The 24,418-nt window shown below is 38.5% G+C and overlaps 1 protein-coding gene across 2 annotated transcripts; it reads right to left on the bottom strand.

Annotated features, from left to right (window-relative positions):
* Positions 1 to 4,664: 4,664 nt before the first annotated feature.
* On the bottom strand, positions 4,665 to 24,260 carry LOC101465979 (uncharacterized). Of its 2 annotated transcripts, XM_076874929.1 has the most exons (11): positions 24,000 to 24,260; positions 20,829 to 21,122; positions 16,061 to 16,324; positions 15,493 to 15,591; positions 15,097 to 15,135; positions 14,494 to 14,649; positions 11,761 to 11,799; positions 11,556 to 11,648; positions 11,239 to 11,409; positions 9,449 to 9,613; positions 4,665 to 6,080 (listed from the first exon to the last, which is right to left on the bottom strand). In XM_076874929.1, the coding sequence occupies exons 1-11, from the start codon at positions 24,046 to 24,048 to the stop codon at positions 5,860 to 5,862; spliced, it is 1,590 nt and encodes a 529-aa protein (XP_076731044.1). In that variant the 5' UTR covers positions 24,049 to 24,260; the 3' UTR covers positions 4,665 to 5,859. The 2 variants fall into 2 exon arrangements, with proteins under 2 accessions (XP_076731044.1, XP_076731045.1); XM_076874930.1 differs by lacking the exon at positions 9,449 to 9,613.
* Positions 24,261 to 24,418: the final 158 nt, after the last annotated feature.

Here is a 24,418-nt window from a genome sequence, read left to right as displayed (position 1 = left end):
AGTATTACTGTATAATAACAGTCGTATAAAGCCAAACATATGTATCATTATTTTCTAGCAATAGTGTATCTCAGCCCTGTTTTGTCCAATCACAACTGCTTATCAAACCCTGAATTGGATAAGCAGCTGAGAAAATGTTAGAAAATGGACTGATGTAAGAAGTGCATCTCTACACACTTCAATCCGGATGTTCTTCTGGTGAAGTCATTGCAGTTTCTTATCACACTATCGCACACACTGAGACAAGAGGCACCACTGAGCCATGGGAAATGTTACGGAAAACACACAGGGCAGACTGGAGAAGGTAAAGACAGACAGAGGACGAGATTGGGAAACAAAGATCAATGATAATGTGATCTGATGACATATGCAGTTGAGTGAGTCGTTCCCCTCTGGTGGTCTCGCCATCGACCGACTCCAAGCCGAAGACAGCGAATTTTGTTTGGCTTGGCTTTAATCTTCCCATCAGACGATATGAAGCAGGCATTGTGCTGCAAGTGTTTTCCATTTTGCCACGAGAGAATTGTGTCAGGTTTTGCAAGTGCACAAGCAAAGATACGTCAGCGTGGCACTCTGACAGGCAGCTTGTTCAAATAAAGAACTGGAGCTTAGCACCTCTGCTGTTGAGAAACAAAATTAAAGCGATTCCCTTTGCTGCTTCTCAGAAACTGTCTGTCCATGGTGCTGAATTCATGCATTTATACATTTCTAATTGCTGTTTCCCTCCTCAGTTAATTAGCAATGGCTGCTGGAGAGTTTGAAAAATGGTTTTTGCTTTGCAAAGTAAGCTTGGATGGACCTTATGTTTGACAAACAGTGGTGATTGTTTGAAACTGTGTGAAATCTGATGCGTACAGCATGTAAATCAAAGTGCAAATGTGATTTTCTCTTTCAAGGGCTGTTAATGCTTTGCAGCGCATTTGTCACTTTGAAATGCTTACATGCTCACAACGACAATGCTAACACGCCTTTGTTTTGAACGCCTCATGTTTCCCATCTTCACCACTATAAATATTCATCTGGTGATCAGGACCAAACGCGAAGCTTAGGCTGGTGGTAATATGTTTTTTAAGGAACTTTTAAACAATAGTATAGAAGTGCAGCTGAAAGTTTATACTAAATCAAATCAGTGTGTGCCGATTTCTATAATCTACCACTTGATGGTGACTTCAGAACAAGCCAGTCCTCATAAACGCTGATGCTAAAATACTGACCTAGCCAAAAGCTACTGTCCTTTGTAGCTATAATTTTACATTTTAATAAGGCTTGAAGTTATGCATTATTTTATGTTTTCCTGCTTTATGTGACAGGTAGGTGCTAACTTTGCTTCCAGCTGTCTGCCACAACTCACCCTTTGACCTTGTTTGTGTCGTTGGAGCATTTTTAATGTAATTTTCTTGCAAGTAATAAGACCTGCTGTGTGATAACTACACAAACAGACCATCCAGGAAGTCTGTGCTCCAGTTTTTGTGTGTGTGCTAATATTTTGATCTTCATTTAGGTCTAATTTTTGGGTACCTGTGTAACAGATGAAAAGTCACGATGGTTCAGTCAAACTGTCACATGCAGTTTGTGATTTCTTCACCCAAACCAAAACTGCTATTTAAATTAATGCTTTGAAATGGTTGACAAAAGACATACTCTTCATACCATATAAATGAGACATGTTTCTAAAGCAAATTATCCAAAGGAACCATAAAAAAAGCATTGAAGAAAATACTATCTGATTTCACTATAGATTTGGAACTCGGTTCCAGCTTCCCACACCCCTGAACTGGATAAGCAAAGAAGAAAACAGATGGATGGATGCATCAGAAGGCAAATAATTGGGAAGATCTATGACAGTGAAAGTGTGCATGTACAAAAAATGCTTCAAAGTCTAGCCAGACCATAAGGACTTGCTCTAAGAATTTTTTTTCTTATTTTTAAGTGTAACAGATGTGTGAAGGAATCCACCGTGACGCTGCTACCATGCACACCTTCACTGACCCTGCAGGTCTAACAGCAATTTATTTTGATTATTAAAGTCAACAGTAATACATCAATAATCTGTTTGTGCTGTTCAGAGAAAAGCAAACAGTAGATAGCACTGTTAAATTAAATTCTTTATTAGCGGCATAATGACAACGTTAAACCTTCACAAATCTCTATGATCTGTATGTCCAATCCCCCCCCCCCCACACACACACACACCCACACCCAATCACACAGCAAGGCCTCATTCATTAAGAGACACCAAGATAAAGCTATGGGAATTATTCCTTACTACTGAGATCATTTTTGGTTCAGGGAGGACAACCAAACAAGTTTCATTCTTCTACCTTGCACTTATTTTATCTATCCCATTTGTAGCCCTTATAGGTATGTAAGTAGGATATTAATGAGTGTTTCCACTGTGTGCTTACTGCCGTGGGTATAATAATCCTTTTGCCTTGGGCACGCTTGAATTTTACATGATGACCAAATGTTAGTAAAGCATAGAGGCTGAATTCTGCCAAGTATAGTCATAAACATCCTCACCCAAGAGGAAAAGCCTGTATGATGAAGTATAATAATAACAGTGAAAAACAATGCTTTGGCTTTGGTATTAATGCTGGAACAGCGGAGGGTCTGAAGACAAATCAAGCCTTAACAGAGGCCTTTTATAGAGATAGGCAAGAACAGGATATTATTTCATTATTATGTCTCAGCTTCACTTAACAATTTAGCCACATCATTACAGTGGCGCCCAGGTTGCAGTGTCACAGTAAAGTATGGCCCAGAGAGAGAGCCAAGAACTTTTACTGAGCTGATATTAATTGATTTGTCCTGATCTACCCAGGCCTGGCCTCCCTGGGCTCAGCCTCCTCAGTGGAGCAGTGCCAAGGCTCTGTCCTAACTCTGCATAAAAATAAATGAGAAGCTCTGGGGCTAGTCTCTAAAGCCAGAGGATATTGTTCGATTTCACGTCAGCCCTCCAGGAGGCAATTTAAACAACCCAGCATGCTAATCAACCTGGTATAAAAAGCAGTTCTGGAGGGTAGCCCATTCTTCTTTTTTTCTCACTCTCTCTTACTGCAACAAGGCCAAAAGGACATAAACAATCCAAGGGGAAAGTGTAATTGGGCCAGTGTCTATGCAGGCACTATCACACTCCAGCGTAATCTTGCTATATGAAGTGACACAGAGAACGACTTCTTCTTACAATAAAGGGCATGCCTCGGCCAGTTGTACAATATAATAGGTTGACAAACTGCTGTAACAATCAATACAAACAAAGACTGTTAATGTGAAAAAAAACCAAAGCAACTCCACTAGAAGATTATGAGGTAGGATGCGAGAGTCCGTGTTCCTGCTGCCATCGACACAGCATCTCAGTTGAACTCGTTCGGAGAGGCAGAGACCAGCGCCAACAAATAATTCAAACCTCTAATATTCCCCTGCTTTTTGTTATAGCCGTAGAAATATGATAGCGTTCATTCTCCGCTTGTGCCATGAACCCACGGGTCACATGGTAGCAGATCACAGACTTCTGTGTGACTCAGAGGTTAAACTAATCATGAATGACTTTCTCACATGGCCCACGCAGTGCCCTTAGAAATCTACACCAGCTTGTCATCCAGCGGTGGGTCGAACCTGCCTTTCATGTATTTGCATCACTGAGCGGTTTAGATGGCCTGATGGTTATGCTTCTCGTGTCACTGACCTGCTCCTCGCTGAATTCACCGTTAGCTATGCAGTCCTTTATTTCCATGGAGTGATGAAACTGTCTATTTCACTGATAAGCTGTGAAAGACATCCTTTCAACATCAGTCTGGATTCATGCAGATCTTCACAATGCATTTATGCAACACTTCACAGGTACACTACCCTGAACTCAACCACACATCTGAATGTTTGAATGTTTAAAAAATGACATTAAATACATTTCTGAAAATCAATATTTCATCGTTGTATGTTTCTCAGTTTATGTTTTCCTGCCTTTAGAGAAACAAATGTCCTTCAATCATCTCAATACTGAAGTCTAAAAAAGAATAATTTCTCAGAAAAAATCAGCTGATGGCTTAATGTAACAGCTGATAAACACTGCCACCTATTGACAGAACAATAGTTTTACAATTTATATCAACTGATGCAATACATGAGGGTAGATTATATATCTGCAGTCTTAACTCGACAAACACGGAAGGAATTTTTTTTTTAAGTTTACTTCACTCAGGTTATGTCAATAGACATGTATAGCACATTTACATCAAAGTCAGATACTGCTGTAGTATCTTTTTGTGAAAAACTGAAAGAAACGTAACAAAGTTAATACAAAAAGAGCAGAGCAAGAAAACCAAAATGCCACAGCACCATTCGAACTTAATTTACAATTAATTAATGAAAGATAGCAATTATATCATAAGTTAATAGAAATTTCAGTTGTTATTGCAAAAGTGTTTTAAAAAATTGCATAAAAATACTCTAAAGAACCTTTTAAACGTAGATATGCAGACAAATTGCCATTATGACTTTATTTTCTTACAGATATGCATAACAAATACCCTTTTTCTTTCATTAATTTAATTTAATCTTGTCACAGTAAAACTGTACTGTATAAGATTGTGATGAATGAAATTTCCCCTTAACACATACACATAAAGCTAGAGCTTTTAAAATACTATTGAACATACTGTATCATCATCATCATTTTTAAAAGAATATATTTACATGTAGTTGTCAAACAAACACATTCACTAACTAGAAGTGCCAAGATACACAAGAATACATTATTTCATGTAATTTCTGTTGCATAATTTCAGACCAGCCCTCTGCAGTGGTCTGTAAGATGACTAACTCTGTGGTATTTTTAGAAGCTGTTTTGTTAGCATAATAGTATTTGCTGATTTATAGGAGCTCTTTGATATCTTATCTACTTTGAAAAAACAAAATGAATGGTGACCTCCGGTCTTAAGTCTCTGATATAATTGTCTGCTTTTGTTTTCAGTGTCTCCTACCGTTAATCTGTCTGTTTTTCTGGCCTCGCTGAGCAAATAATTGTTTGCCTTTGTTCTGACTCAGACTGAAGGACATCTACACTCTTTTCAGCTGTAGACTGGATCTTTACAAAGATTTTACAATTTCAGTTTTGAGATCTGTTTCCTTCTGAACTACAATCAATAGGTTCACTTCTTTTCTGAAAGCCTTTCCACTATAGCCTTTCATCATGGCTTTTCCTGTCTGTTTTTTTCTTATTCTAGGCCACACGGTGGACTTTACTATTATTCTTTGTGGTTTCACCTTTGTTTGCCTCACCTGTGTGTTTTATGCCTGTGTTTTATGCCTGGATTACATGTAAATGTACCCTGTGGATGAAAGATCCAATCTAATAACATTTAGCAGGCACACACTCACTCACTGTAAAGGAATCTCATATACACAAATGGAAGCACTCACTTGAATGAGAAAAAAAAATCATTTTTTACTCTTTTTACATGTATGTGGGGTGAATGTAGCACTGTAAGTTCAGTCTGTTTGAAAGCTCAACTGAACCGAGAGAGAAAAAGGCTAACATTTGTGAAAAGACAGTACTTTTGAGAAAATTGTATGTAAATGACACAATGCTACTGGGCTGCATGTGCTGCATCAGAATCTTTAGAAAGGCGTTCATTAGTTTAGCCTTTTTTTAATGATCGGGCTCTGTTGCTACAGGGTTACAGTTACTATTGCCTTGTCCCGAGGCAGAATTCTTTGCTTTCATCACCTCTACCACCTGATATGATCAGAAACTTCTTGCTGATTGTCCTCTCCCAAGCGTGTAGCTTTTTGTGCTCATTTCTCTCTAGTATTCAGATAAGGAATGGTAGATAACTCTTCTTTCCCATTTATGACAGTAGATTAATTTCCTTCCCCCGAGCCTGATGACTTTCCAACAATTTCCTTATTAGGTTGTCCAGTAGCCTGTTCTTTGTTGGAGCCATCCACATTTTCCCCAGCATCATTTTTAGATGCCATCGTTGGAGAAGCTGGGGCCAAAGATGAAAGCGGCTCTGCAGCTGACAGAGAGGCATTATTTTCAGGAGCAGACATTTGGTCGTCATCTGCTTTTTTCACCAAGTCTGAAATAAACAGTAGAAAGATTAAAAAAAGAATGTGCGCTAGTCTGTTAATAACTTGTAGTCAAAGACACCAGTATAGCTCAGTTCGTTGAGCAGCTGACCCATATACCAAAGAGGTACTGCAGGGGCCTGGCTTTGATTCTGACCTGGGACATTTGTCATTCTATCAGCACTCTGACCCTCCTTTCCTCTCTGATCTGTACCTGTTATAAAATAAATCTTTAACAGGGAAAAATACTTTACAGTTAAAATAAACTAGTCCTATTCACTGGATGTTTAATCAAAATGGTCATAGCCAAAAAAAACAGTTTTCAAGAAAGCCACAGACTGCATTAAAATAGTTAATCAAAATAAATGTCAACTGAATTTAGCGCATATTCAAAGTTGTAATGTGTATATAAACTAGAATTCGTAGATAGAAAGAAAATACTGAACTGTTAAGTATAAACAATAAAAGACAGTGATGCTGCCACATACTTTGTACTTTGTATCATGACACAAATACAACTGACCCTACACTAAACCATAAACTCTACAGCTTAACAATAAATGCTCCTCCCGTTGGTTACTTGCATTGATTTACTCGGTACGGCTGCTCTAATAAAGTGAAAGTGTTTGAAATAAGTGCTTCACAGTGCAAGAAAGCACAGAGAAATCATGAAAGAAACATAAATTTGACAGCAAATTGATTTTGAAAAACTTATTTATCGGTTTGTTTTTTATTGTTATTTTTTAGGCTTCTTTATTTTTGTCCAGTTGATTATAATGTTATGTATACTGTGATCAACTTTGATGGCCATAGTGAGAAGTGACATTAGGTACAGAAAAACTTTAGTTCAGTTTCTGTTTAATAATTAGCAATAAACAAATGGCCCTTTTTAAAACATGCATAATCTTCAGTAAAATGAGTAGGAACAAAAGGATTTCTGTATTGTTTTTTTTTTTCACATTTCTTCCTGACAATTAAAGCTCTTCCAACATCATCCAAAAATATCTTTGTGTGATTTTAAAGGGAAAAAAATATGTCACATTGATAAAATCTGCATAATTTTACTTTAAATTATTTTAAATTATTCAAATATACTCAAAATACAAAAAGCACACTAAACAACAGTGAATCATTTTGTCTGTTAGAGAAACAGTCAAATATTTGGCACACTAACCCTAAACACCAAATTATATTTCATGTTCAAAAACTTGTCAGCTTTTGTCTTGCTAACTAATTTTTTTTCCTGTGACTATTCTGAATCTAGCTTTCATGGTATACTTTCAAATAGGGATGGGTACCGCGGTTCTGACATAAACGGTAGTAACCAGACCGAAAAGCAGCAAACATTTCGGTGCTTTATTTCGGTGTTTTTTTTTTCCTGAGCTGTGATACACTTTAGATTCTAGCCAATCATTTTATGTTTCCAAGGATAGTAGGCGGGGCCAGGTACGTACGTTCTTTTAGAGCAGAGCTACAGATTAAAAATGACCAAGGCAAAGCGGTCAAAAGTCTGGCTGTACTTCACAGCAAAATATGCAAACTCAGCAGCCTGCAACAAGTGCTTTAAGCTGATACTGTGATACTGTCAAAGGAGGTAACACCTCGAATCCGATGAAACACCTGGCGACGCATAGGGCTGGGCGATATATCGAGTTTTTTTAAAAAATATCGATATATTTTTATACGAGATATAAGATGTGACCATATCCTTTATATCAATATATACGTTATAATTATAGTTGTGGAGCCACAAGTTTGCCTCTCTTTCGTCCACTTTTGTCTTTACGCAACGTTACTCCACCTCGCCTCTCCTTCACTGAACACAACTCCCCCTCCTCCCTCATAGCTTCACCTGCAGGCAGCGACAAGATGAACACTGCAAATCTCCGTTAACGAGTTACTGCGCATTCCTCCGTGCGTGGGGCTGGACGGCGTCAACATGCTAACGAGCTAACCACGCTAACGCCATGCAGCCCACAGGGGCTGCACAGCCTAAAATCCTTTCATTTTCTCAAAAGTTGACAGCGCGCCTTATGTATGAATTCTGGTTGTGCTTGATGACCGCGAACCGATTTTATGTGGAACACGGCGCTCAGCAATCTGTCAAAAAATGTTTTAGTACGACTTTGGTAAGCTACGGGGCTGCACCGCTTGATGGACTGTCGGAGCGGCTACCGAGGAGCCTCACGTAGTAATACGCACTGTGCTTCAACGTAATATTACCGTATTGTGTGTGTATAATGACCATAAATGTCACCTGTTAACAAGAGACATGGTTACAAAGAGGATTTCAAACTCAAGGCTGTCAGTCACGCAGTAGAAGTTGGGAACAGAGCAGCTGTGAAATCTGCCTATGTTATTATGCTCAGCGTCTTTTAGTTTACATTTTGACTGCACAATTGTGAGCTTTTTGTTATGGACAAAAACAACATACTACTTTTATTTATGGAGCATTATTTTTAATAAATGCTCATAATTTATTTTTGAGTAGTTTTTTTTCATGTACATCTATGCTTTATGTTAATAAAAGTGCCTGTGTGACATCTGGGACACAGCTTTGACTAAGAACTCTCTTTTTGTTCTTACTTTATGGCTTTAAAAAAATATCGAGATATATATCTTATATCGCCATCTAGCTAAAAAATATCGAGATATGAATTTTGGGTCATATCGCCCAGCCCTAGTGACGCATAGCGTTTTTTTTAAAAGCCCAGAAATGCGCCGTATGATAGCTTGCTGCGAGACCTCACACCGAGCACATCTACTGCGGGTGGGTTGCCTGTTATCGGACTCGGAGTTAGCAACATCCCCCAAAAACACGAAGAGGAGAGTCCTGGCCCCTAGCCCTACCAGTGTAGCAGAAATGATGACGGATGATGATGCAGCAGCAGCCGTTCTTCTCTGCGTGAGTAGCTTAATGTTGTTCGTGTGTAATTTACGTTGAGTAGGCAAACCACTTATTAAATTAATGCTTGTAAGGTGAACTAGCAAACATCATCATAGCTACATGCGGCTGTCTTCTTGTTTGATGGCAGATACTCCCTTCACCCTGGCCAAAAAGGCTAAAATGACCAAAGAAAAAGTGGAAAACAGTTAAACATGAGAGGTTTTTGGACAAAGTTTGTGTTTTTTCCATTGTTTAAGCACTGCTTCCAGCCAAGAGTAATGCCATAAATCCCCTATAGCTGCAGAAAAGGCTAACATTGTTATCTTTTTACAAAAAAACAGCTGACTATGAGAGGTTTTTGGACAAATTTTGTGTTCTCCATTCTTTAAGCACCGGTTTAAGCACCGTTTAAGCACTGGCACCGTTTCAAAAGTAACGGTTTGGCACCGGTATCGGATAAAACCTAAACGATACCCATCCCTACTTTCAAACCTGGATTTTTAGGAGCAGTGGATGATTGCAGACCAGATTCTGTGGCCCCACTGTGTTCTTCTTCTCTGGCTGGATTTATATTAGCTTGTCCTTTTCTGATTTTAAAAGACTTTACAGGCACAACAGGCTTAACTTTTTTGGGCTCATCTTTGTTGTTTTCCACACCTGAGACAGAAAAAGGAAAAATATTGCTTCAGCAAGAAGCTGCCTTGGGAGTTAGTAGGTGGTAGTGCTGCTAAGTTAGTTTGGTTAATGACGTTTTAGGTTAATGTATGCATGCTCACAATGTTTAATCTTTTCCATGTTCACTATTATAACTTTTCATCTGCTAATTAGGACCAAACTTGAAGCTTAGGTTGCTGGTGATGAAAAGCTTGTTTCTTGACGTACTTTAAAAATATAGTTTAGACATGAAGCCACAAGTTTATACAAAATTCCAGCAGTCACCAAATGCTAGAAGGAAACTATCAACATTAAAGAAATGAAACCAGTAAGTGCCAAAAATGCAGTACGTTACACTGCTGCAGTACTTTAGGGTGACTCCATGAACAACTCAATCCCCACAGATCAGTGTTACATTTAACACTTTAACTATGATTTAGATTTAGTGTGATTTAGGCATTTCAGTTATTTCTGTTTTAGTCTATTTTTAGTTGACTGAAAATCTAAAGATTCACTTGACTAAAATATATAGTTTAAAGGTTTGTTTTGTTTTTACCCGTTTTTGAACTGTGACAAATGTGTCCTTTGTTTATTGCATTTTCATGAGAAACAAGAAACATGGGAGCTAGTTGTGCTGTACCATTTGCCAGGGGCAGATCAAATGCTGATCATTCTAACTGCATTACTTCTAAACTGGTCCCACCTTTCTACACAACTTAATTAGTTCTCATTGGACCACGTTTCTACAGATCTTTTTTGTCATTGACAAAAAATGTCAGTATCATTATCATCATTTTATTTCCCATGCATTCAGTTTTATTTAGTTAACATCTTGTTTTTGTCAGAAAATCAAAGGTGGCTGATAAAAATAAATGTGTTGTAAATGGCCTGATTCTTATAAAGCGCTTTTCTACTCTCCCGGAGTACTCAAAGCGCTCTATACAACATGCCTCATTCACCCATTCACACAAGCGCAACTAATAAACATTCACACACATTCACACTCTGATGAATGCATCGGAGGGCAATTTGGGGTTAATATCTTGCCCAAGGATATTGCAGACTGGGGAAGCCAGGAATCAAACCACCAACCTTCCAATCAGTAGCTGATCTGCTCTGCCACCTGAGCCACAGCCACCCCATTTGTAAACCACTGATTTGTAAACACGCAAATCAGTCCATGCATGATTACATTGCCCCACCCATCAAAAGTCTGCGCATGCGCCAAACTATCGCCCATCTGCAATTGTTGGACTGATGATTGCCGGTTGGAAAGGTTTTACATATCGCCCAACCTTAGTTATTACTACTGTCTTTATGCATGCTCAATCATCAAGGTATGCAAAACCCAAAAAGTTGATTCTGTTCATGTGGACGCAGCATTTTCAGTGGGAGAAATGTTTTGTCACTCATCCAAGTGACTTCTTCAGTCTCAGCTGACTGCAGGTTTTCCCAATCTTAAACAGTACATTTCTTCAATAGCTGAACTGAATAGAATTGTTCATTCAGTGGGCTGGTTTCAGTTGTCTCCGACTGAAAACACTACGTCCAGATGAATAAAATAAACCTATTGGGTTATTACCACTGTTTCTGCACTCAGAAATGGTGAACAACACTCTTTTTTTCACCTGAGCCAATTGATTGATTTTCTTTCTTTATTCCAGGGGCCTGTTGTGAGTTGACATCTTCCGCAGCAACAGGTGCCTCGTCGTTCAAAGGAGAATTTGGCTGGACTGCAGATGGCCAAATACCATTTTCAAGTGAAACCGATGTTTGCTCATCTACCCTTTTCTCTGACTCTGGAAGAAACAGTAAAAAGAGCTTTGGACTAAACCAATCTTTAAAATTTGTCAAGAAAGTCAAGAAGCCATTTCCCAAGAAAACAACGGTGTGACTCTTTTTGTAGCAGGAAAAAAAAAGTAGTTTATTGTTGTTGATTCTGTACCTGTCTGTTTAGAAATGGTGTTTGTCATGTCATCTGATTTACTGTCTTCTTTTTTCCTATTCTCTTCCACTTCATTTTCTATAGAGACTGGATCTGAGATGGCAGAGAGAGAGAGAGATAATAAAACAAGTTGTTTTCCCCAAAAAGTTGGTTATTATATTTCACTGGTTCAATCAATTAGCATGAGTGGAAAAACAACAATTACCTATCTGTCCTTGTTCAATGTTTTGAACCATCTTCTTCACTGTAAGGAATGAATTACAAACAGAAAAAAATGAATCTACTGCAATATCATACCACTGATCAGTGATTATAAATAACAAAAACATTTTTGAAAAAAATAATCTTGAAAACCTCTCATCTTGTGTGGCTTTCACCATTAGGAGCCATTTAGATGGCTTAAAGCAGTGGTTCCCAAACTTTTTTGCTAGGCCCCCCTTTGTTTTACAAGAAAAATGTCCCCCCCCCCCCCCCCCTCCTCAAGTGACGAGGACAACGATGTGACCGTTTCAGGAGATGATGAAATCTTTCTTAACACCCTGATAGCTTGCTGAAGAACTCGAGTTTCTTCTCCCCCCTCCATGCTGTCAGACACTTCAAAGTGACCTGTGCGTGCTTCTCAGCCAATCACAGCGGTACAGACACCCAGCCTTCCGTTTCCATTAAACTCCTTCCGTTTCCACTATACTCTTTCATTCACATACATTATTCTCTTGCATACATATTTTCTTAAGACATGTATGCATTCTCTTCTTACATACACATATTATTTGTGAGATTAAATGCATATTGAATGCATGTAAATGAGAGAAAAATGTAGGAATGCATAAATGAAAATGCATGTATGTTAGAGTGACAATTTGTAAATATGTACATTAAAATACATGTATAAGAGAGCACAATATTGCAATGTGTGTGCTAAATATGTGTAAACATGAGAATAAAAATATCTAAATATAAAAATTAAACCAAAACTATGTGAGAGTGAAAGAATGAATTTTGGCTTGTATGGCCCCTCATAGCAGGTATTACACGCTTACATACATACACGCAGTTACTGTCCCTCCATTTAGAAAGGCAGAGGCGTCACGGTGTAATTATTTTACGTGTAGTTGTTTTTTTACTGTGTACTAATATTCAACATTGCTATCAATACATTTTTCAAAAAAAATGCCTCTCTGTGCAAAATGGGTTTAAAAACATAAACAGCTGTGGGATACTGTTTGTCTCTGATTTAGACAGGGGGAACAAATCGTGGCAGGATCAGCCTGATGTTATTTGTATCCCACTGTAACTTTACTGTATAAAGAGCTAACATCTCCAAAATGTCAGGAGTAGTTAGTCATTACAACAAGTGTTTGTGAACTAAAAATCAAGGATGTGGAATACTGTTTGTCCTTGATTTGAACAGTCCAGCACGTGCTCCTGACGAAGGGAAAACAAATTCTGCAGGGGAGACCTACCTCGGCACTTGTGCAGGTGAAACCAAAGGGAAGATATGCTTCACCATATTTTCTAGTCTTTGGCTTAGAATGAAGTTGGTTTGGAAACGTATGCAGCGATGCTTCATCTCCTGCTTTGCGTTTGTGTGGGCGCCCCGTGCTAGCAGTGTCCAAGCGTTGTTGTTTTTTTCCCCCCCTTTTCATACCGCGCCCCCCCCTGCAATGGCTCTGCGACCCCCCTTAGGGGGCGGGCCCCAAACTTTGGGAAGGTCTGGCTTAGAGCAACTAATAAAACTTGAGATTTTATTAAATTATTAAGCAATGGCTGGCTAGGTTACCATTAGCTGTACTCCAGGTGCATCAGCTGCATTTTTAGTAAGTGTTACACTTACACTTTAGTAAGTGTCTTCTTGTAGCTGTTTTGGGGGGGGTTTTCAGAATATTTCCATATAACTGTGACCTGCTTTGTTTATTATAGGGAGAGACAGTGAAAAGAAAAGGTACACAAGGTAATGTTATGTGTCAGCTTATACATATTATACTAATCTAGATATGTCTTTTACACAGAAGGTCAGTCTTGAGAAATCAATGCAAATAAATGTCTGCAACAGTAAATCAGCTACGTATTTATAGGACCACCTTGTGTCTTCCTTTTATATTTTATTTTCCCTTGCTGTAAGAGCTCTGTAACACCGAAATTTCTTATCTGTGGGATAATAAAGGTTTATTCTATTCTATTCTATTCTATTTGGTCCATGCCACCTATCCACCAGCAATGAATGACTTAAGTTAATTAAATTAAAAATTAAGTCCAGCCAACACAAGGGGAAAACTAATCCTTGTCAACTGTATCTGCTAGGAAAATGCTAAAAGATGTTTAAAAACTGTAGTGTGGTGAGCTTCAGTGCAGCACCTAACCCAAAATTATGTATTTAATAAGGTGACAAACTGAAAAACTGAGCTTAGCAGGTGAGAAAAGTGGACACATGTGAACTGAGACATCAGCAGCACGATTGGAAAAACTGCAGAAACCTTCTAAGCAATTTACTAAGACAATTTACTAAGCTGAAGAATTTTGATAGTGTGTAACTGGTAAAGTTTTTTTTTCAAGTACTAGTTTGGTACATATGCTGTTTTCTAAAAAGTATGGAAATTAATCACTAATAACGAGTAAGTCCTAGTCATGACCATACACATAAAGATATCTGTTGAAGTTTTATTTTTGATACTACTTCTAATCTTACTATTTTTAATCAATGTATTTCTGCACAAAAATATTTTTTCTAACAAACTGTCTGCATCTTCTGTCTTTTAATCCCTCAGCTGAAGCAAAGAATAGATTACATGAACCAGAAACACAACACACACACACATACACACAGAGAGAGTGAGATACACTTTTCTGGCTATTACGCTTCTTCACTGAAGCTAAAATAGGCGTATAAAACACTCCAAATCAGAGAACTGGAAAAACATTGAGCTACTTTTACTTTTACCTTTTCCAGTGTGTCGGTCCAACTTCTTGTGTTTTTCATCTTTGTGATCAGAATTGCTATTCTTCAAAGTTTCTTCCGGATGGTGAAGCTTTTGGGAAGAGGGCCTTGTTTCTCTTCTATGAAGAAGAGGGTCTGATGGTTGATCAGATTCATGATCTGAAATAGATGGAAATACAAAAAAAGTAACTAATTTAAAAGAAAAAATTAAAAGAAAAAATAATTTTCTTCCCAGGTAACCTCTTCATTGTTTATCTCAACAAAGTCGAAATAATCAGCTGATTATCCCCATTGGTCTAGTTATAGACCATTTATCATTTCTTCATTATTTAGGATTTTTTTTTTAAAGATTGCTCATTTAACCTTCTTTTTTGCTGAGTTAGTTCATACATGAAAAATGTATGGTATTAATAAATTCCTCTAAAATCATTGATAATAGGTGATATTGAAATGACAACAGGTTTTAGGCCTTTGTCTGTTTGTTGTTCAGAACACCGCATAATTGTCTCTCATCACTGAATTGTAAAAGTAATCATTAAATTAATGATGTCAAAAATATTTGTCACTAACAAAACAAAACACACAAGATTAGACATTTTTCCTTACCACTATGTGGCTGTTCCGCAGCGGTTTTCTCCTTTTTTGCTGGAATCAAGAAAAAGGAGAAATAATAATAAATACGGAATGTGATTTCTTTCTTAAGTTACACTATGAAGGTTAAAGTCACTTAAACACAGAGGTTTTCAACAATACTCCACATAAATACATTTACAAATATCCAATTAGTATTTAGATCGCCAAATAAAAAAAACATCAGTCCAGTAGAATGTATTATACTATCAAGTCAAGTCTGTTAACCTTATGTTACATACAGGATATACAGTTTCTCTGAATCTACCATATATCCTGTGTATCACTTGGTTTGTCATGATAAGTTAGTATTTTTGGACCCATTCCTCTCAAGAAGTTTTCATTTCTTAAACTGTTGTTATTTTATTTTACCTTTATGCTTTACTGCACAGAACACTGCACCCAAAACACACAAGAGTAGTGCTATCACGCCAATAATCAGTCCAGTAATGAGTCCTGTTGAGGCTCCAACTGCACAGAAACACAGAAATCCAAATAGAACAACTTCCATAACAGTCAAACACATTTCCAATGCAGTTATATTTCCATAAAACCAGAGGTTTTAGACAACATGAACACTGCAGTCTCCCTTATTACCAAATGGATATGTATATGAATTTTCAAACATGCAATTAATAAAATATCTTTTTTCCACTAATATAACTGATAACACAGTAGGTTGTGCACTCTGCACATCATTGTCCAGGTATATTGTTATTTATATTACAGTAAAGTTAACAGAAAACTGCATTCTTTGAGATTAAAGTCACTGTTATTATCAGTGCAGTAGTTTAGGTGTTGTTTCCCAATTAAACCAGTGGCCTTTGGTGGGATAAGCCCTAGAAGGGTCGTAACACACTGATAAAAGCAGTTTGTATCAAATGGTTTCTGAAAATGCCCAATTCAATCCATTAATTACAGCTAATTAGTAAAACCTTACCAGGGTAGCAATCCTTTGCAGTGAATGTAGCTATTTCTTTGGACAATTGGTTGCTTGCAGTACAGCTGTATACTTTATCATCATGTTCTGTCCCTAGAGGTATCGATAATATCTGGCCAGGCTGAATTTTTCCAGGTTGGCTCCACGTGTAGTTTAAGGATTGTGATGAGTGTGCAGAGCACTTCAGTGTGGCTTCACTTCCTGATTTGTCAGAGCTGCTGCCATCGCTCATGTTACAGGTTATGGTGGGCTTGGTCACTGTGTCTATATACATGCACAAATACAAAAAAGCAAATCTGAAATTAAAATACATAAAAATTATAAATCTTCTGACAATATATATTGCGTAGACTTGCAAATGTATTCATGAATTAATACAATAATCTGGTGTATCATCATGTTGCTGTCAATTATCCAAGTGTGAAAAAGGCTAAATCATTTCAAGCTGATGCTTGTTTAATAATTTACTGGCCCTGAGTTTGAGATATAAACTCACCAGCTTCTGGTTTGAGGCTGAGGAAGCTAAGGCTGGACTGACAACAAAACATTTGGTTTGAAAATGCATAATAGCAGCTTGTATATGACACTACCTTAATATTAATTAGAATTACAATCCAATGTAGGTTAAGTATATATGGTGTTAGGCTGCTTAGCAAGTAACTAACTAGCTTTCTAAAGGGCAGAGTCTCTCTGAACCAAATATGAGTAGAATAAAATGCCCAATAAGTGATTAATTAAGAGATAAGCTGTTGTTATCATGATGAGCTGTGGGACGTTTTGGTGGAAGCACCAAGAGCTTTTATCCTTAAGGTACAATGCAACAATAGAGAAAGCATTCATAATCCTTCAGAATAAAAGCATATGTATCATATTTTTTTACAGTTATGAAAGTCAGAAGCAGAGTTAACTAACTGGTGTTCAGCTGAAAATTTAATGTAGCTATAAATAGAACTAATAATTTGCCAGAATAGGTATAAAAAACAGTTGAATAGTTTAATTAGAAATGTGTGATGTACAATCAGTACAATATAGAATTACCTGTTACTCCACACCACTGATGTTTGTTTTATAAAAGTGACTCGGGTTTTTTCATTTTTTTTTGGAAATTATAAAAGAAAAACTTTTTTATCCACAAGTTCAAATGTTAAATAATATTAAAAACAATAATAATAAAATATATATTCACCAGTGATCTGTTTCATCTGTTCAACGAAAAAAAAAAAATGCACTGACCTTCTGGAAAGCTTTTTTTTTCAGCCTTGTACACATATCAACTACAATTTCATTTCATACTCTGACTGCCTTCACTCAAAATTCAATGAAGATTTTAAACCAGATTCCAGTAAAGTAAAATCTCAAGTCTGCAACAAGAGTTCCTCCGGCCTTCCAAGCTGCTACTATGCTTCATTTTAAGTGCTTTAGCTCCTGGGCAGTGTTTGGTTTGACTGATGTATATATTGTGTGTTGGGTGAATGAGACTTAATAGAAAGCGTAACAGAAAACGTAATAAAAAAGCGCTTTTGTTGCTCATATTGAATAGGAAATTGGAAGTACTACTCCAATTGTCATTATGACGTATTTGTTTGGCTATAATATGATTTCATATTTACACTGTTAGACAAACACATGTCCACAGATATGAGCAATTTCACTTTAATGCACACTTATAAACCATGATTTTTATTGATCAGTGTTCTGCATTAAATATCAACTGTAATCACAAAGAGATCCAATATTTTGTAGCTGCATAACATGGAGTTTTTCTGTAATAAAAGTAGGGCTGAACGATTATGGAAAATAATCTAATTGCGATTTTTTGCCCCAATATTGCGATTGCGATGCGATATGCGATTATTTTTTAAGGTATTTGTCTTCTGTATTATTAAACAAAGACAAGCAATACATCATATAGTATGGCCAATACTATATTACATTAATTTTAAACTGTTCTTTCCTGGAAGACAGACCTCTGTTATGATGACATGAGGTGATGCATGAATTGATGACTGACATTTTTATTTAACTTCTTCAATCACAACAGTATATTTGAACATACACAATAGTTTATTTTTAGCTTACAAACATCTGAGCATAAAGTGCTGACAAGGAACCCTGGTGTAAACATTAAAATGAAAGTCAGTACAATGTGCAGATTGCAGAAATATACATTAAAAAAAATCAGTGGCTTTACCACACTCAGTTTTTCGACATCTGTGAACTACTAGACAGTCATTCAATTAAAAAATAATATTAAATAAATAAAACTAATAAATAAAAAATACACATATCTTACTGATCTCTGCAGTCAGTAACATTACACATAAAGTGCAAACATAATAGCAATTGTATAAACACACACACAAACACGCCTTTAAAGTTTAAAGGCGTGAAATTGGACGGTCTAGCCTTCTGATTAGCGTCACCGCTGTCTCGGTGGAGTTTAATAAACTCGGCCGTCTGCTTCTTGCTATCTAAAATATAACCAGACACTGGCGTAAATTCTCGACTGTCTCATACTTCTGTTTAATAAGTTTTCTGTTTGACGTTTAGTCAGCTGTGTGAAAACCAAGGAGGAACCCACCCGGGGGATTAATAAAGTTTTATTTTATCTAATCTAATAACTTTAATCTCAGCCAAACCGATTTACTCACGAACAAACAAAACACTGAAAAAAGCCCAACAATAACATTTTTAGGTTGTCTAAGTGACTTATATATTACGTTTAACCCGAGCAGCGAAACTCCGCGGTGATCTGAAAATGATGTGCCGGGAGTTGTGCCGTTCTCGGCCGCATCAGTAACCCTCGAGCTCCCGGCTAGCTGTCGAGCTGGTGGGTAGCAGACGCCTCTGAAAACGTCGAAGCACTTTTGCAAATATGGGATATCTTGATAAACCGAGCAGATATTTGATGTTTACACAACTACTTTCTCGCCTGAAAATATGTTAAAAGTTTATTTTGTGACCCAGAAAGATTAGTATGAGTAATTTTAAAACTTAGTAGCGGCCGCCATTGCTGGAAACTGGAGTTTGGCTGGGCCGCGCTATGAATTCTGGGATATGGTAGTAATTTGGACAGCCTTATAATCGCAGTATAATCGCAGCCTTTGCGGTTAGAAAATTGCACTTGATCATGTCGCGATATTATCGCAAATGCGATATATCGTTCAGCCCTAAATAAAAGTACATTTTATGCATGCATTTCAGTCATGTGTTACGATTCGGTGTTGTCAGTGTTTTGTTTTAGGCGTGACTGTAATGTGTTTCCTGCTTTACGTTGAAAGTCTGTCTTATCTCAGTGTGTTCAGTTTACGCTTCCTTGTCTCGTCAGTTCTGATTTGCCCCAGCTGTGTTTCCCTCCTGTTGTCCATTCCCTGATTGCTCCCTCTATGTATTTAAGCCCTGTGTTCCCCCCCCCCCCGGTTGTAAATAGTTTGGTGTTTTGATGTAAATAAATGTCTTATTTTTGCTTTGATGTAAATAGTTGTCGATACTTTCGTTTTGGGATTTTTGTGGAGAACCGTAGTAGTTTTTTTTGTTTTTTTTCCCTTATTTTTATTTTTCCTGTGTTGCACGCCGGTTGCCTAGGCCGAGGGACCGCTCCAGCCTTCGTCCGCCTTCGCTGGAGGGTCCGAGGGACCGCTCCAGCCTTCGTTTGTCTTCGCTGGAGGGTCCGAGGGACCGCTCCAGCCTTCGTCGTCTTCGCTGGGGGGTCCGAGGGACCGCTCCAGCCTTCGTCTGCCTTCGCTGGAGGGTCCGAGGGACCGCTGGAGGGTCCGAGGGACCGCTCCAGCCTTCGTCGTCTTCGCTGGAGGGTCCGAGGGACCGCTGGAGGGTCCGAGGGACCGCTCCAGCCTTCGTCCGCCTTCACTGGAGGGTCCGAGGGACCGCTCCAGCCTTCATTTGTCTCCGCTGGAGGGTCCGAGGGACCGCTCCAGCCTTCGTCCGCCTTCGCTGGAGGGTCCGAGGGACCGCTCCAGCCTTCGTTTGTCTTCGCTGGAGGGTCCGAGGGACCGCTCCAGCCTTCGTCTGCCTTCGCTGGAGGGTCCGAGGGACCGCTCCAGCCTTCGTCGTCTTCGCTGGGGGGTCCGAGGGACCGCTCCAGCCTTCCGTTTCCACTGGAGGATCCAAGGGGCCCGTCCAGCCATCAGCGTCGCCTGCAGAACAGCAGCCGGTGCCGTATGCGCTGGGCATGAATCAAACATTTTCTTTGGGGTTACATGTTTTAAATGTTTGATTTTTGGGTGGGGGGAACTGTTACGATTCGGTGTTGTGTTTTGTTTTAGGCGTGACTGTAATGTGTTTCCTGCTTTACTTTGAAAGTCTGTCTTATCTCAGTGTTTTCAGTTTACGCTTCCTTGTCTCGTCAGTTCTGATTTGCCCCAGCTGTGTTTCCCTCCTGTTGTCCATTCCCTGATTGCTCCCTCTATGTATTTAAGCCCTGTGTTTCAGTTTGTCATGGTCGCGATCTTCCCCCCCGGTTGTAAATAGTTTGGTGTTGTGATGTAAATAAATGTCTTATTTTTGCTTTGATGTAAATAGTTGTCGATACTTTCGTTTTGGGATTTTTGTGGAGAACTGTAGTATTTTTTTTTTTTTTTCCCCCTTATTTTTTTTTTTTCCTGTGTTGCACGCCAGTTGCCTAGGCCGGGGTGTAACACATGTATACAATATTTATTGCAATAGGTTAGAGTTAGTATAGCAACGCACAAGCATATAGAACACGGATGTCATTGTTAGTTATTAAAAAGGTAGTATAAAATGAACTTACCTAGGACCTTCAATTCAAAGTTAAGACGAATAACACCACTTTCCTTTCCCGCATCCAATTCATATTGTCCACTGTCACTGTGTGTTAGTTGGTTGATTTCCAGGTCTGCAGAGCCCCAGTCGAGGGTGACCCTCTTTTGAAATTGACTGTATTCAATTTGCTCTTTGCCATCAAATTGTACCACTTTATTCCCATTGTGTTTCCACAGAATGTCATCAAGGCGGTCTCTGATATCTGTCCTGAAGTTGACTGTCTCACCCACGAGTCCATATTGTGTTTTCTGTTTTCCAGCAACTAGAAAACAGAAAAGTGAAGTAAGACGCAAAATACAAATAATTTAGACTATTATGAGCATGGTGACAGCTCAGTATCAAGACTTCAGCAATATACGCCAACATGCTAGTACAGTGTAATACAATTCTATATGCTTTTATATGATCCATATATAATTGAATCTCATTTTATTAGATGAAATATTTTATTTAATACTTTTCAATGAAAGTTTTTAAATAGTACTTACTAGAAGTATCAGTCAATGATGGCGTTCAAAAGATAAATTGTTAAAAGAGTTAAACAAGATTTATTAAATAATATTATTAAAAAAAAGTCAGCATGTAAACTTTACAAAGTTTACACGCTGACTTCTAAACATTTTACAGTGAAAGGAAGCTAAAAAAAATGGACATATCTATAAAAACAGATGTAAGGACGTGTTATGTGCCGTAAAGATTGCTCTGTCAATGTAAACGAAACCAGACACCAGATAAGAATGGAAGATCAAAAATACTTTTGCTTAAGAAATCAGGAACTTTTAAAAGACTAATACTGGAATGCTTAATGTCTAATGTTTCTTAAATGAAAGAAATGAGGCTGAATGGGTTTCAATATGTGAGACTTAAAAAATTAAAATCCTGGTCAAAAATAATACCAAAGTTCTGGACTGATCTAAAGACTGACCTCCATTAGCGGTTGATACAGGCGACACGGGCGGTTGCACGGGGCGGCATCGTGGTGGGGGGCGGCATCACGGACATCGGCAAAAAAAAAAACCCAAAACAAAACAAAAAACAATTGCTCGTACTCATGCTGCCCCGATGTCATGCCAGCGCATACTGGGAATGGCATAGGCACCGATCAGTTTTCTATCGCCCATTTGCTGGGAGTAAGGGCGCCCTTCGTTTGCGAGGTGCGCCTGCTGCTTGCAGCACAGGGAGGAGAGGGCGGGGCAGGGGGATTCTCTGGCTGGCTGGAGCAGTATCTAATAACCAACTCGCAAAATAAAACAAAATAAAAACAAACCAACAAACACGAAAACACCAGACATTATGATACAGACTTATAATTTGCACCGATGTTTTTTTTCGAAATTCTATACGAAAAAGTGAGCGTGAGAGGCCTCGGTGCGCCTGCTCGCTGCTGAAGTCAAAGTAAACTTTATTGTCATCTCCGCTACATACAGTACAGTATATACACTTTAGGACTAGGGGTAAAGGTATCAATAACAATTTAAAATTTATAATTTATAGTTTGATGCTTTAAAGTCTCACACACAACCCATCGAAAGGGGAGGACGGCTTTCTTCCAAATAGAAAACATTTCATTCATAGTGTTGTAAATCCAAGCTCATTATGTATTCATGATTTGAATCCTGGGTTGTGCAAAACCTCAGAAATAAGCCCTAGACAAAGTTAATCTGTGAACTAAGGTGTAGGTTTATTAGGTTATGTTGTGGTGATCCTCGGGTTGAGGGATGGGTGTTCATACTTGAGTGCAAAATTAAAACCAAGATGGACAAGAAAAGTTCAAAACCATCAGGTCCTCAGTTTAGAAAAAAGAGAAAAGAAGAGGAGGAGAAACGAGCAAAAGATACAGGTAAGCAGATGTGTCATTGGATGATGGCAGGTCATCCTGAAACAATCAGAATCAGAATACTTTATTAATAACCCCTAAGGAAATTATGTGGGTTACACCTGCTCCAAGAAGAAATGGTAAAAATAGTAACAGTAACAGACTAAACTCCAAACAATACATTATATTACAGATTTGAATATTAATTAGTCATTGTCAATTGTTGATTTGTCCTGTTCTCATTTTATGACAAATTATGATGGCTGATTGGTAGCCGTTTGCATACTATGCATACTCTCTCTCTCTTCATATGTGTGTGTATGTGTGTGTGTGTGTGTGTGTGTGTGTATGGGGGGGGGGGGGGGGGGGGGGGGGGACGCATAGGGAGTGTTCACGGTGCCAAACAGGCTAGGACCTCCACTGCTGACCTCCATAGAGAAGCTGTTAAGGCCAAACACAAGATCCTCAGTTTTTCTCAGTTCAGGATTGAGATGCAGAAAACGTGATGACATCCAATTTAAAGGAGCAGTGAAGCATTCAGGGGTAGGAGAGGCTATTGAGGTCGTTAAGCTTAACATTCTCAATATATCAACCACTGCAATAAACATAAAAACACTAAGAAGTATCTCTTTCTATTTCCACAGTGATTAATGTATTGGTGTATTTTTCACTTCAGAAGGTCAGAAACAAAACAAGTTGTAAAAAATTGAGTTCAATACATAGTAACCAGGAGTGGGGGTGGGAGCAAATTTTAGCTACACAAATCACAGTCACTCCACAGACGTTTGTTATCTCTATGCCCAAAATGTTTCATACCTGCAGACTAGTCGATCTTAAAAAAAACAACAACCCTGGGCAGGAGATAAACATTCAAAAAAAAAACAGTAGGAAATAGCAGCCATACCTGAGTCTCGCCTTTCTCAATAGGTTTGGATCATGGGCGTTGAACACTTAATATGGCATACAGTATGAACAAATCAGTGTGCGCATAGTCTCCAAATCGCATACTAATTAAACGTTTAAACGTTTTCTTCGCGTTTAACTGCTCTGATTTAGTGCCAATTGCTGCTTTTACAACTTGCAAGCAGCTGGCCTTTGTGTTAATGTGTATAACTACACATTAATGTAAGCAACATTCCTGTGAAGCTTGTTTTTCACGGTATAAACGATGTTAAACTGTAAATTACAAGTGGTTGTGGCACACCGTGTTTAATCTCTGCCCGGTGTCCTCAGTCGGGCCTGTGTGACGAGGTCTGGTCACCAGTAGTATACATACACACAGAAAAGTATCGAACCTATCAAGTTCCGGCTATTCAAACTCACCTGTCGAGGAGGTAAGGATCCAAACGGCGAGGAAATAACAATAAATCATTTCTAAACCGTCTGAAAAGGCAGTAATGTCGCCGGTGTCCCTTATTTAGAGATACTTTCACTTTCTTCTGCCAGCTAAATCAGTCTCTTCTTATCGAACAAGTCTGTGTTGGCCCACAGCCTACCAATCTCTTCACAGCACCTGCATCTAAACCGAAACCTGCAGTTGGACTGGCTGCGAAGTCCCACAAAAACAACACGCAGGTGCAGAGTAAAGGTAGGACAAGCACCACCCCATCTAAATGTTTCCGGTACCTTGGCGCGACAACGGTGACAATGAAACGCAGGTGGTTTTCAGGGCCCGTTAAAGAAGAACCAGGAAATAAATACGGCCAATAGTTCGTCTTTAAAAATATATGTCTTTGACTGTT

Source organism: Maylandia zebra, linkage group LG16 (genome assembly GCF_041146795.1).
Source record: "Maylandia zebra isolate NMK-2024a linkage group LG16, Mzebra_GT3a, whole genome shotgun sequence".
Classification (NCBI taxonomy): Eukaryota; Metazoa; Chordata; class Actinopteri; order Cichliformes; family Cichlidae; genus Maylandia; species Maylandia zebra.
This window is presented reverse-complemented; position numbering and strand designations above follow the sequence as displayed.

What these genes read in the sequence shown, in the direction of transcription:
- LOC101465979 (XM_076874929.1), bottom strand. Translation starts at nt 24,048, where the DNA reads ATGATTTATTGTTATTTCCTCGCCGTTTGGATCCTTACCTCCTCGACA. An exon ending in TGCGGAACAGCCACATAGTG is followed by an intron (nt 14,650 to 15,096) that starts GTAAGGAAAAAT and finishes CATCTATTTCAG; the next exon opens with ATCATGAATCTGATCAACCA. An exon ending in GGACCGACACACTGGAAAAG is followed by an intron (nt 11,800 to 14,493) that starts GTAAAAGTAAAA and finishes CATTCCTTACAG; the next exon opens with TGAAGAAGATGGTTCAAAAC.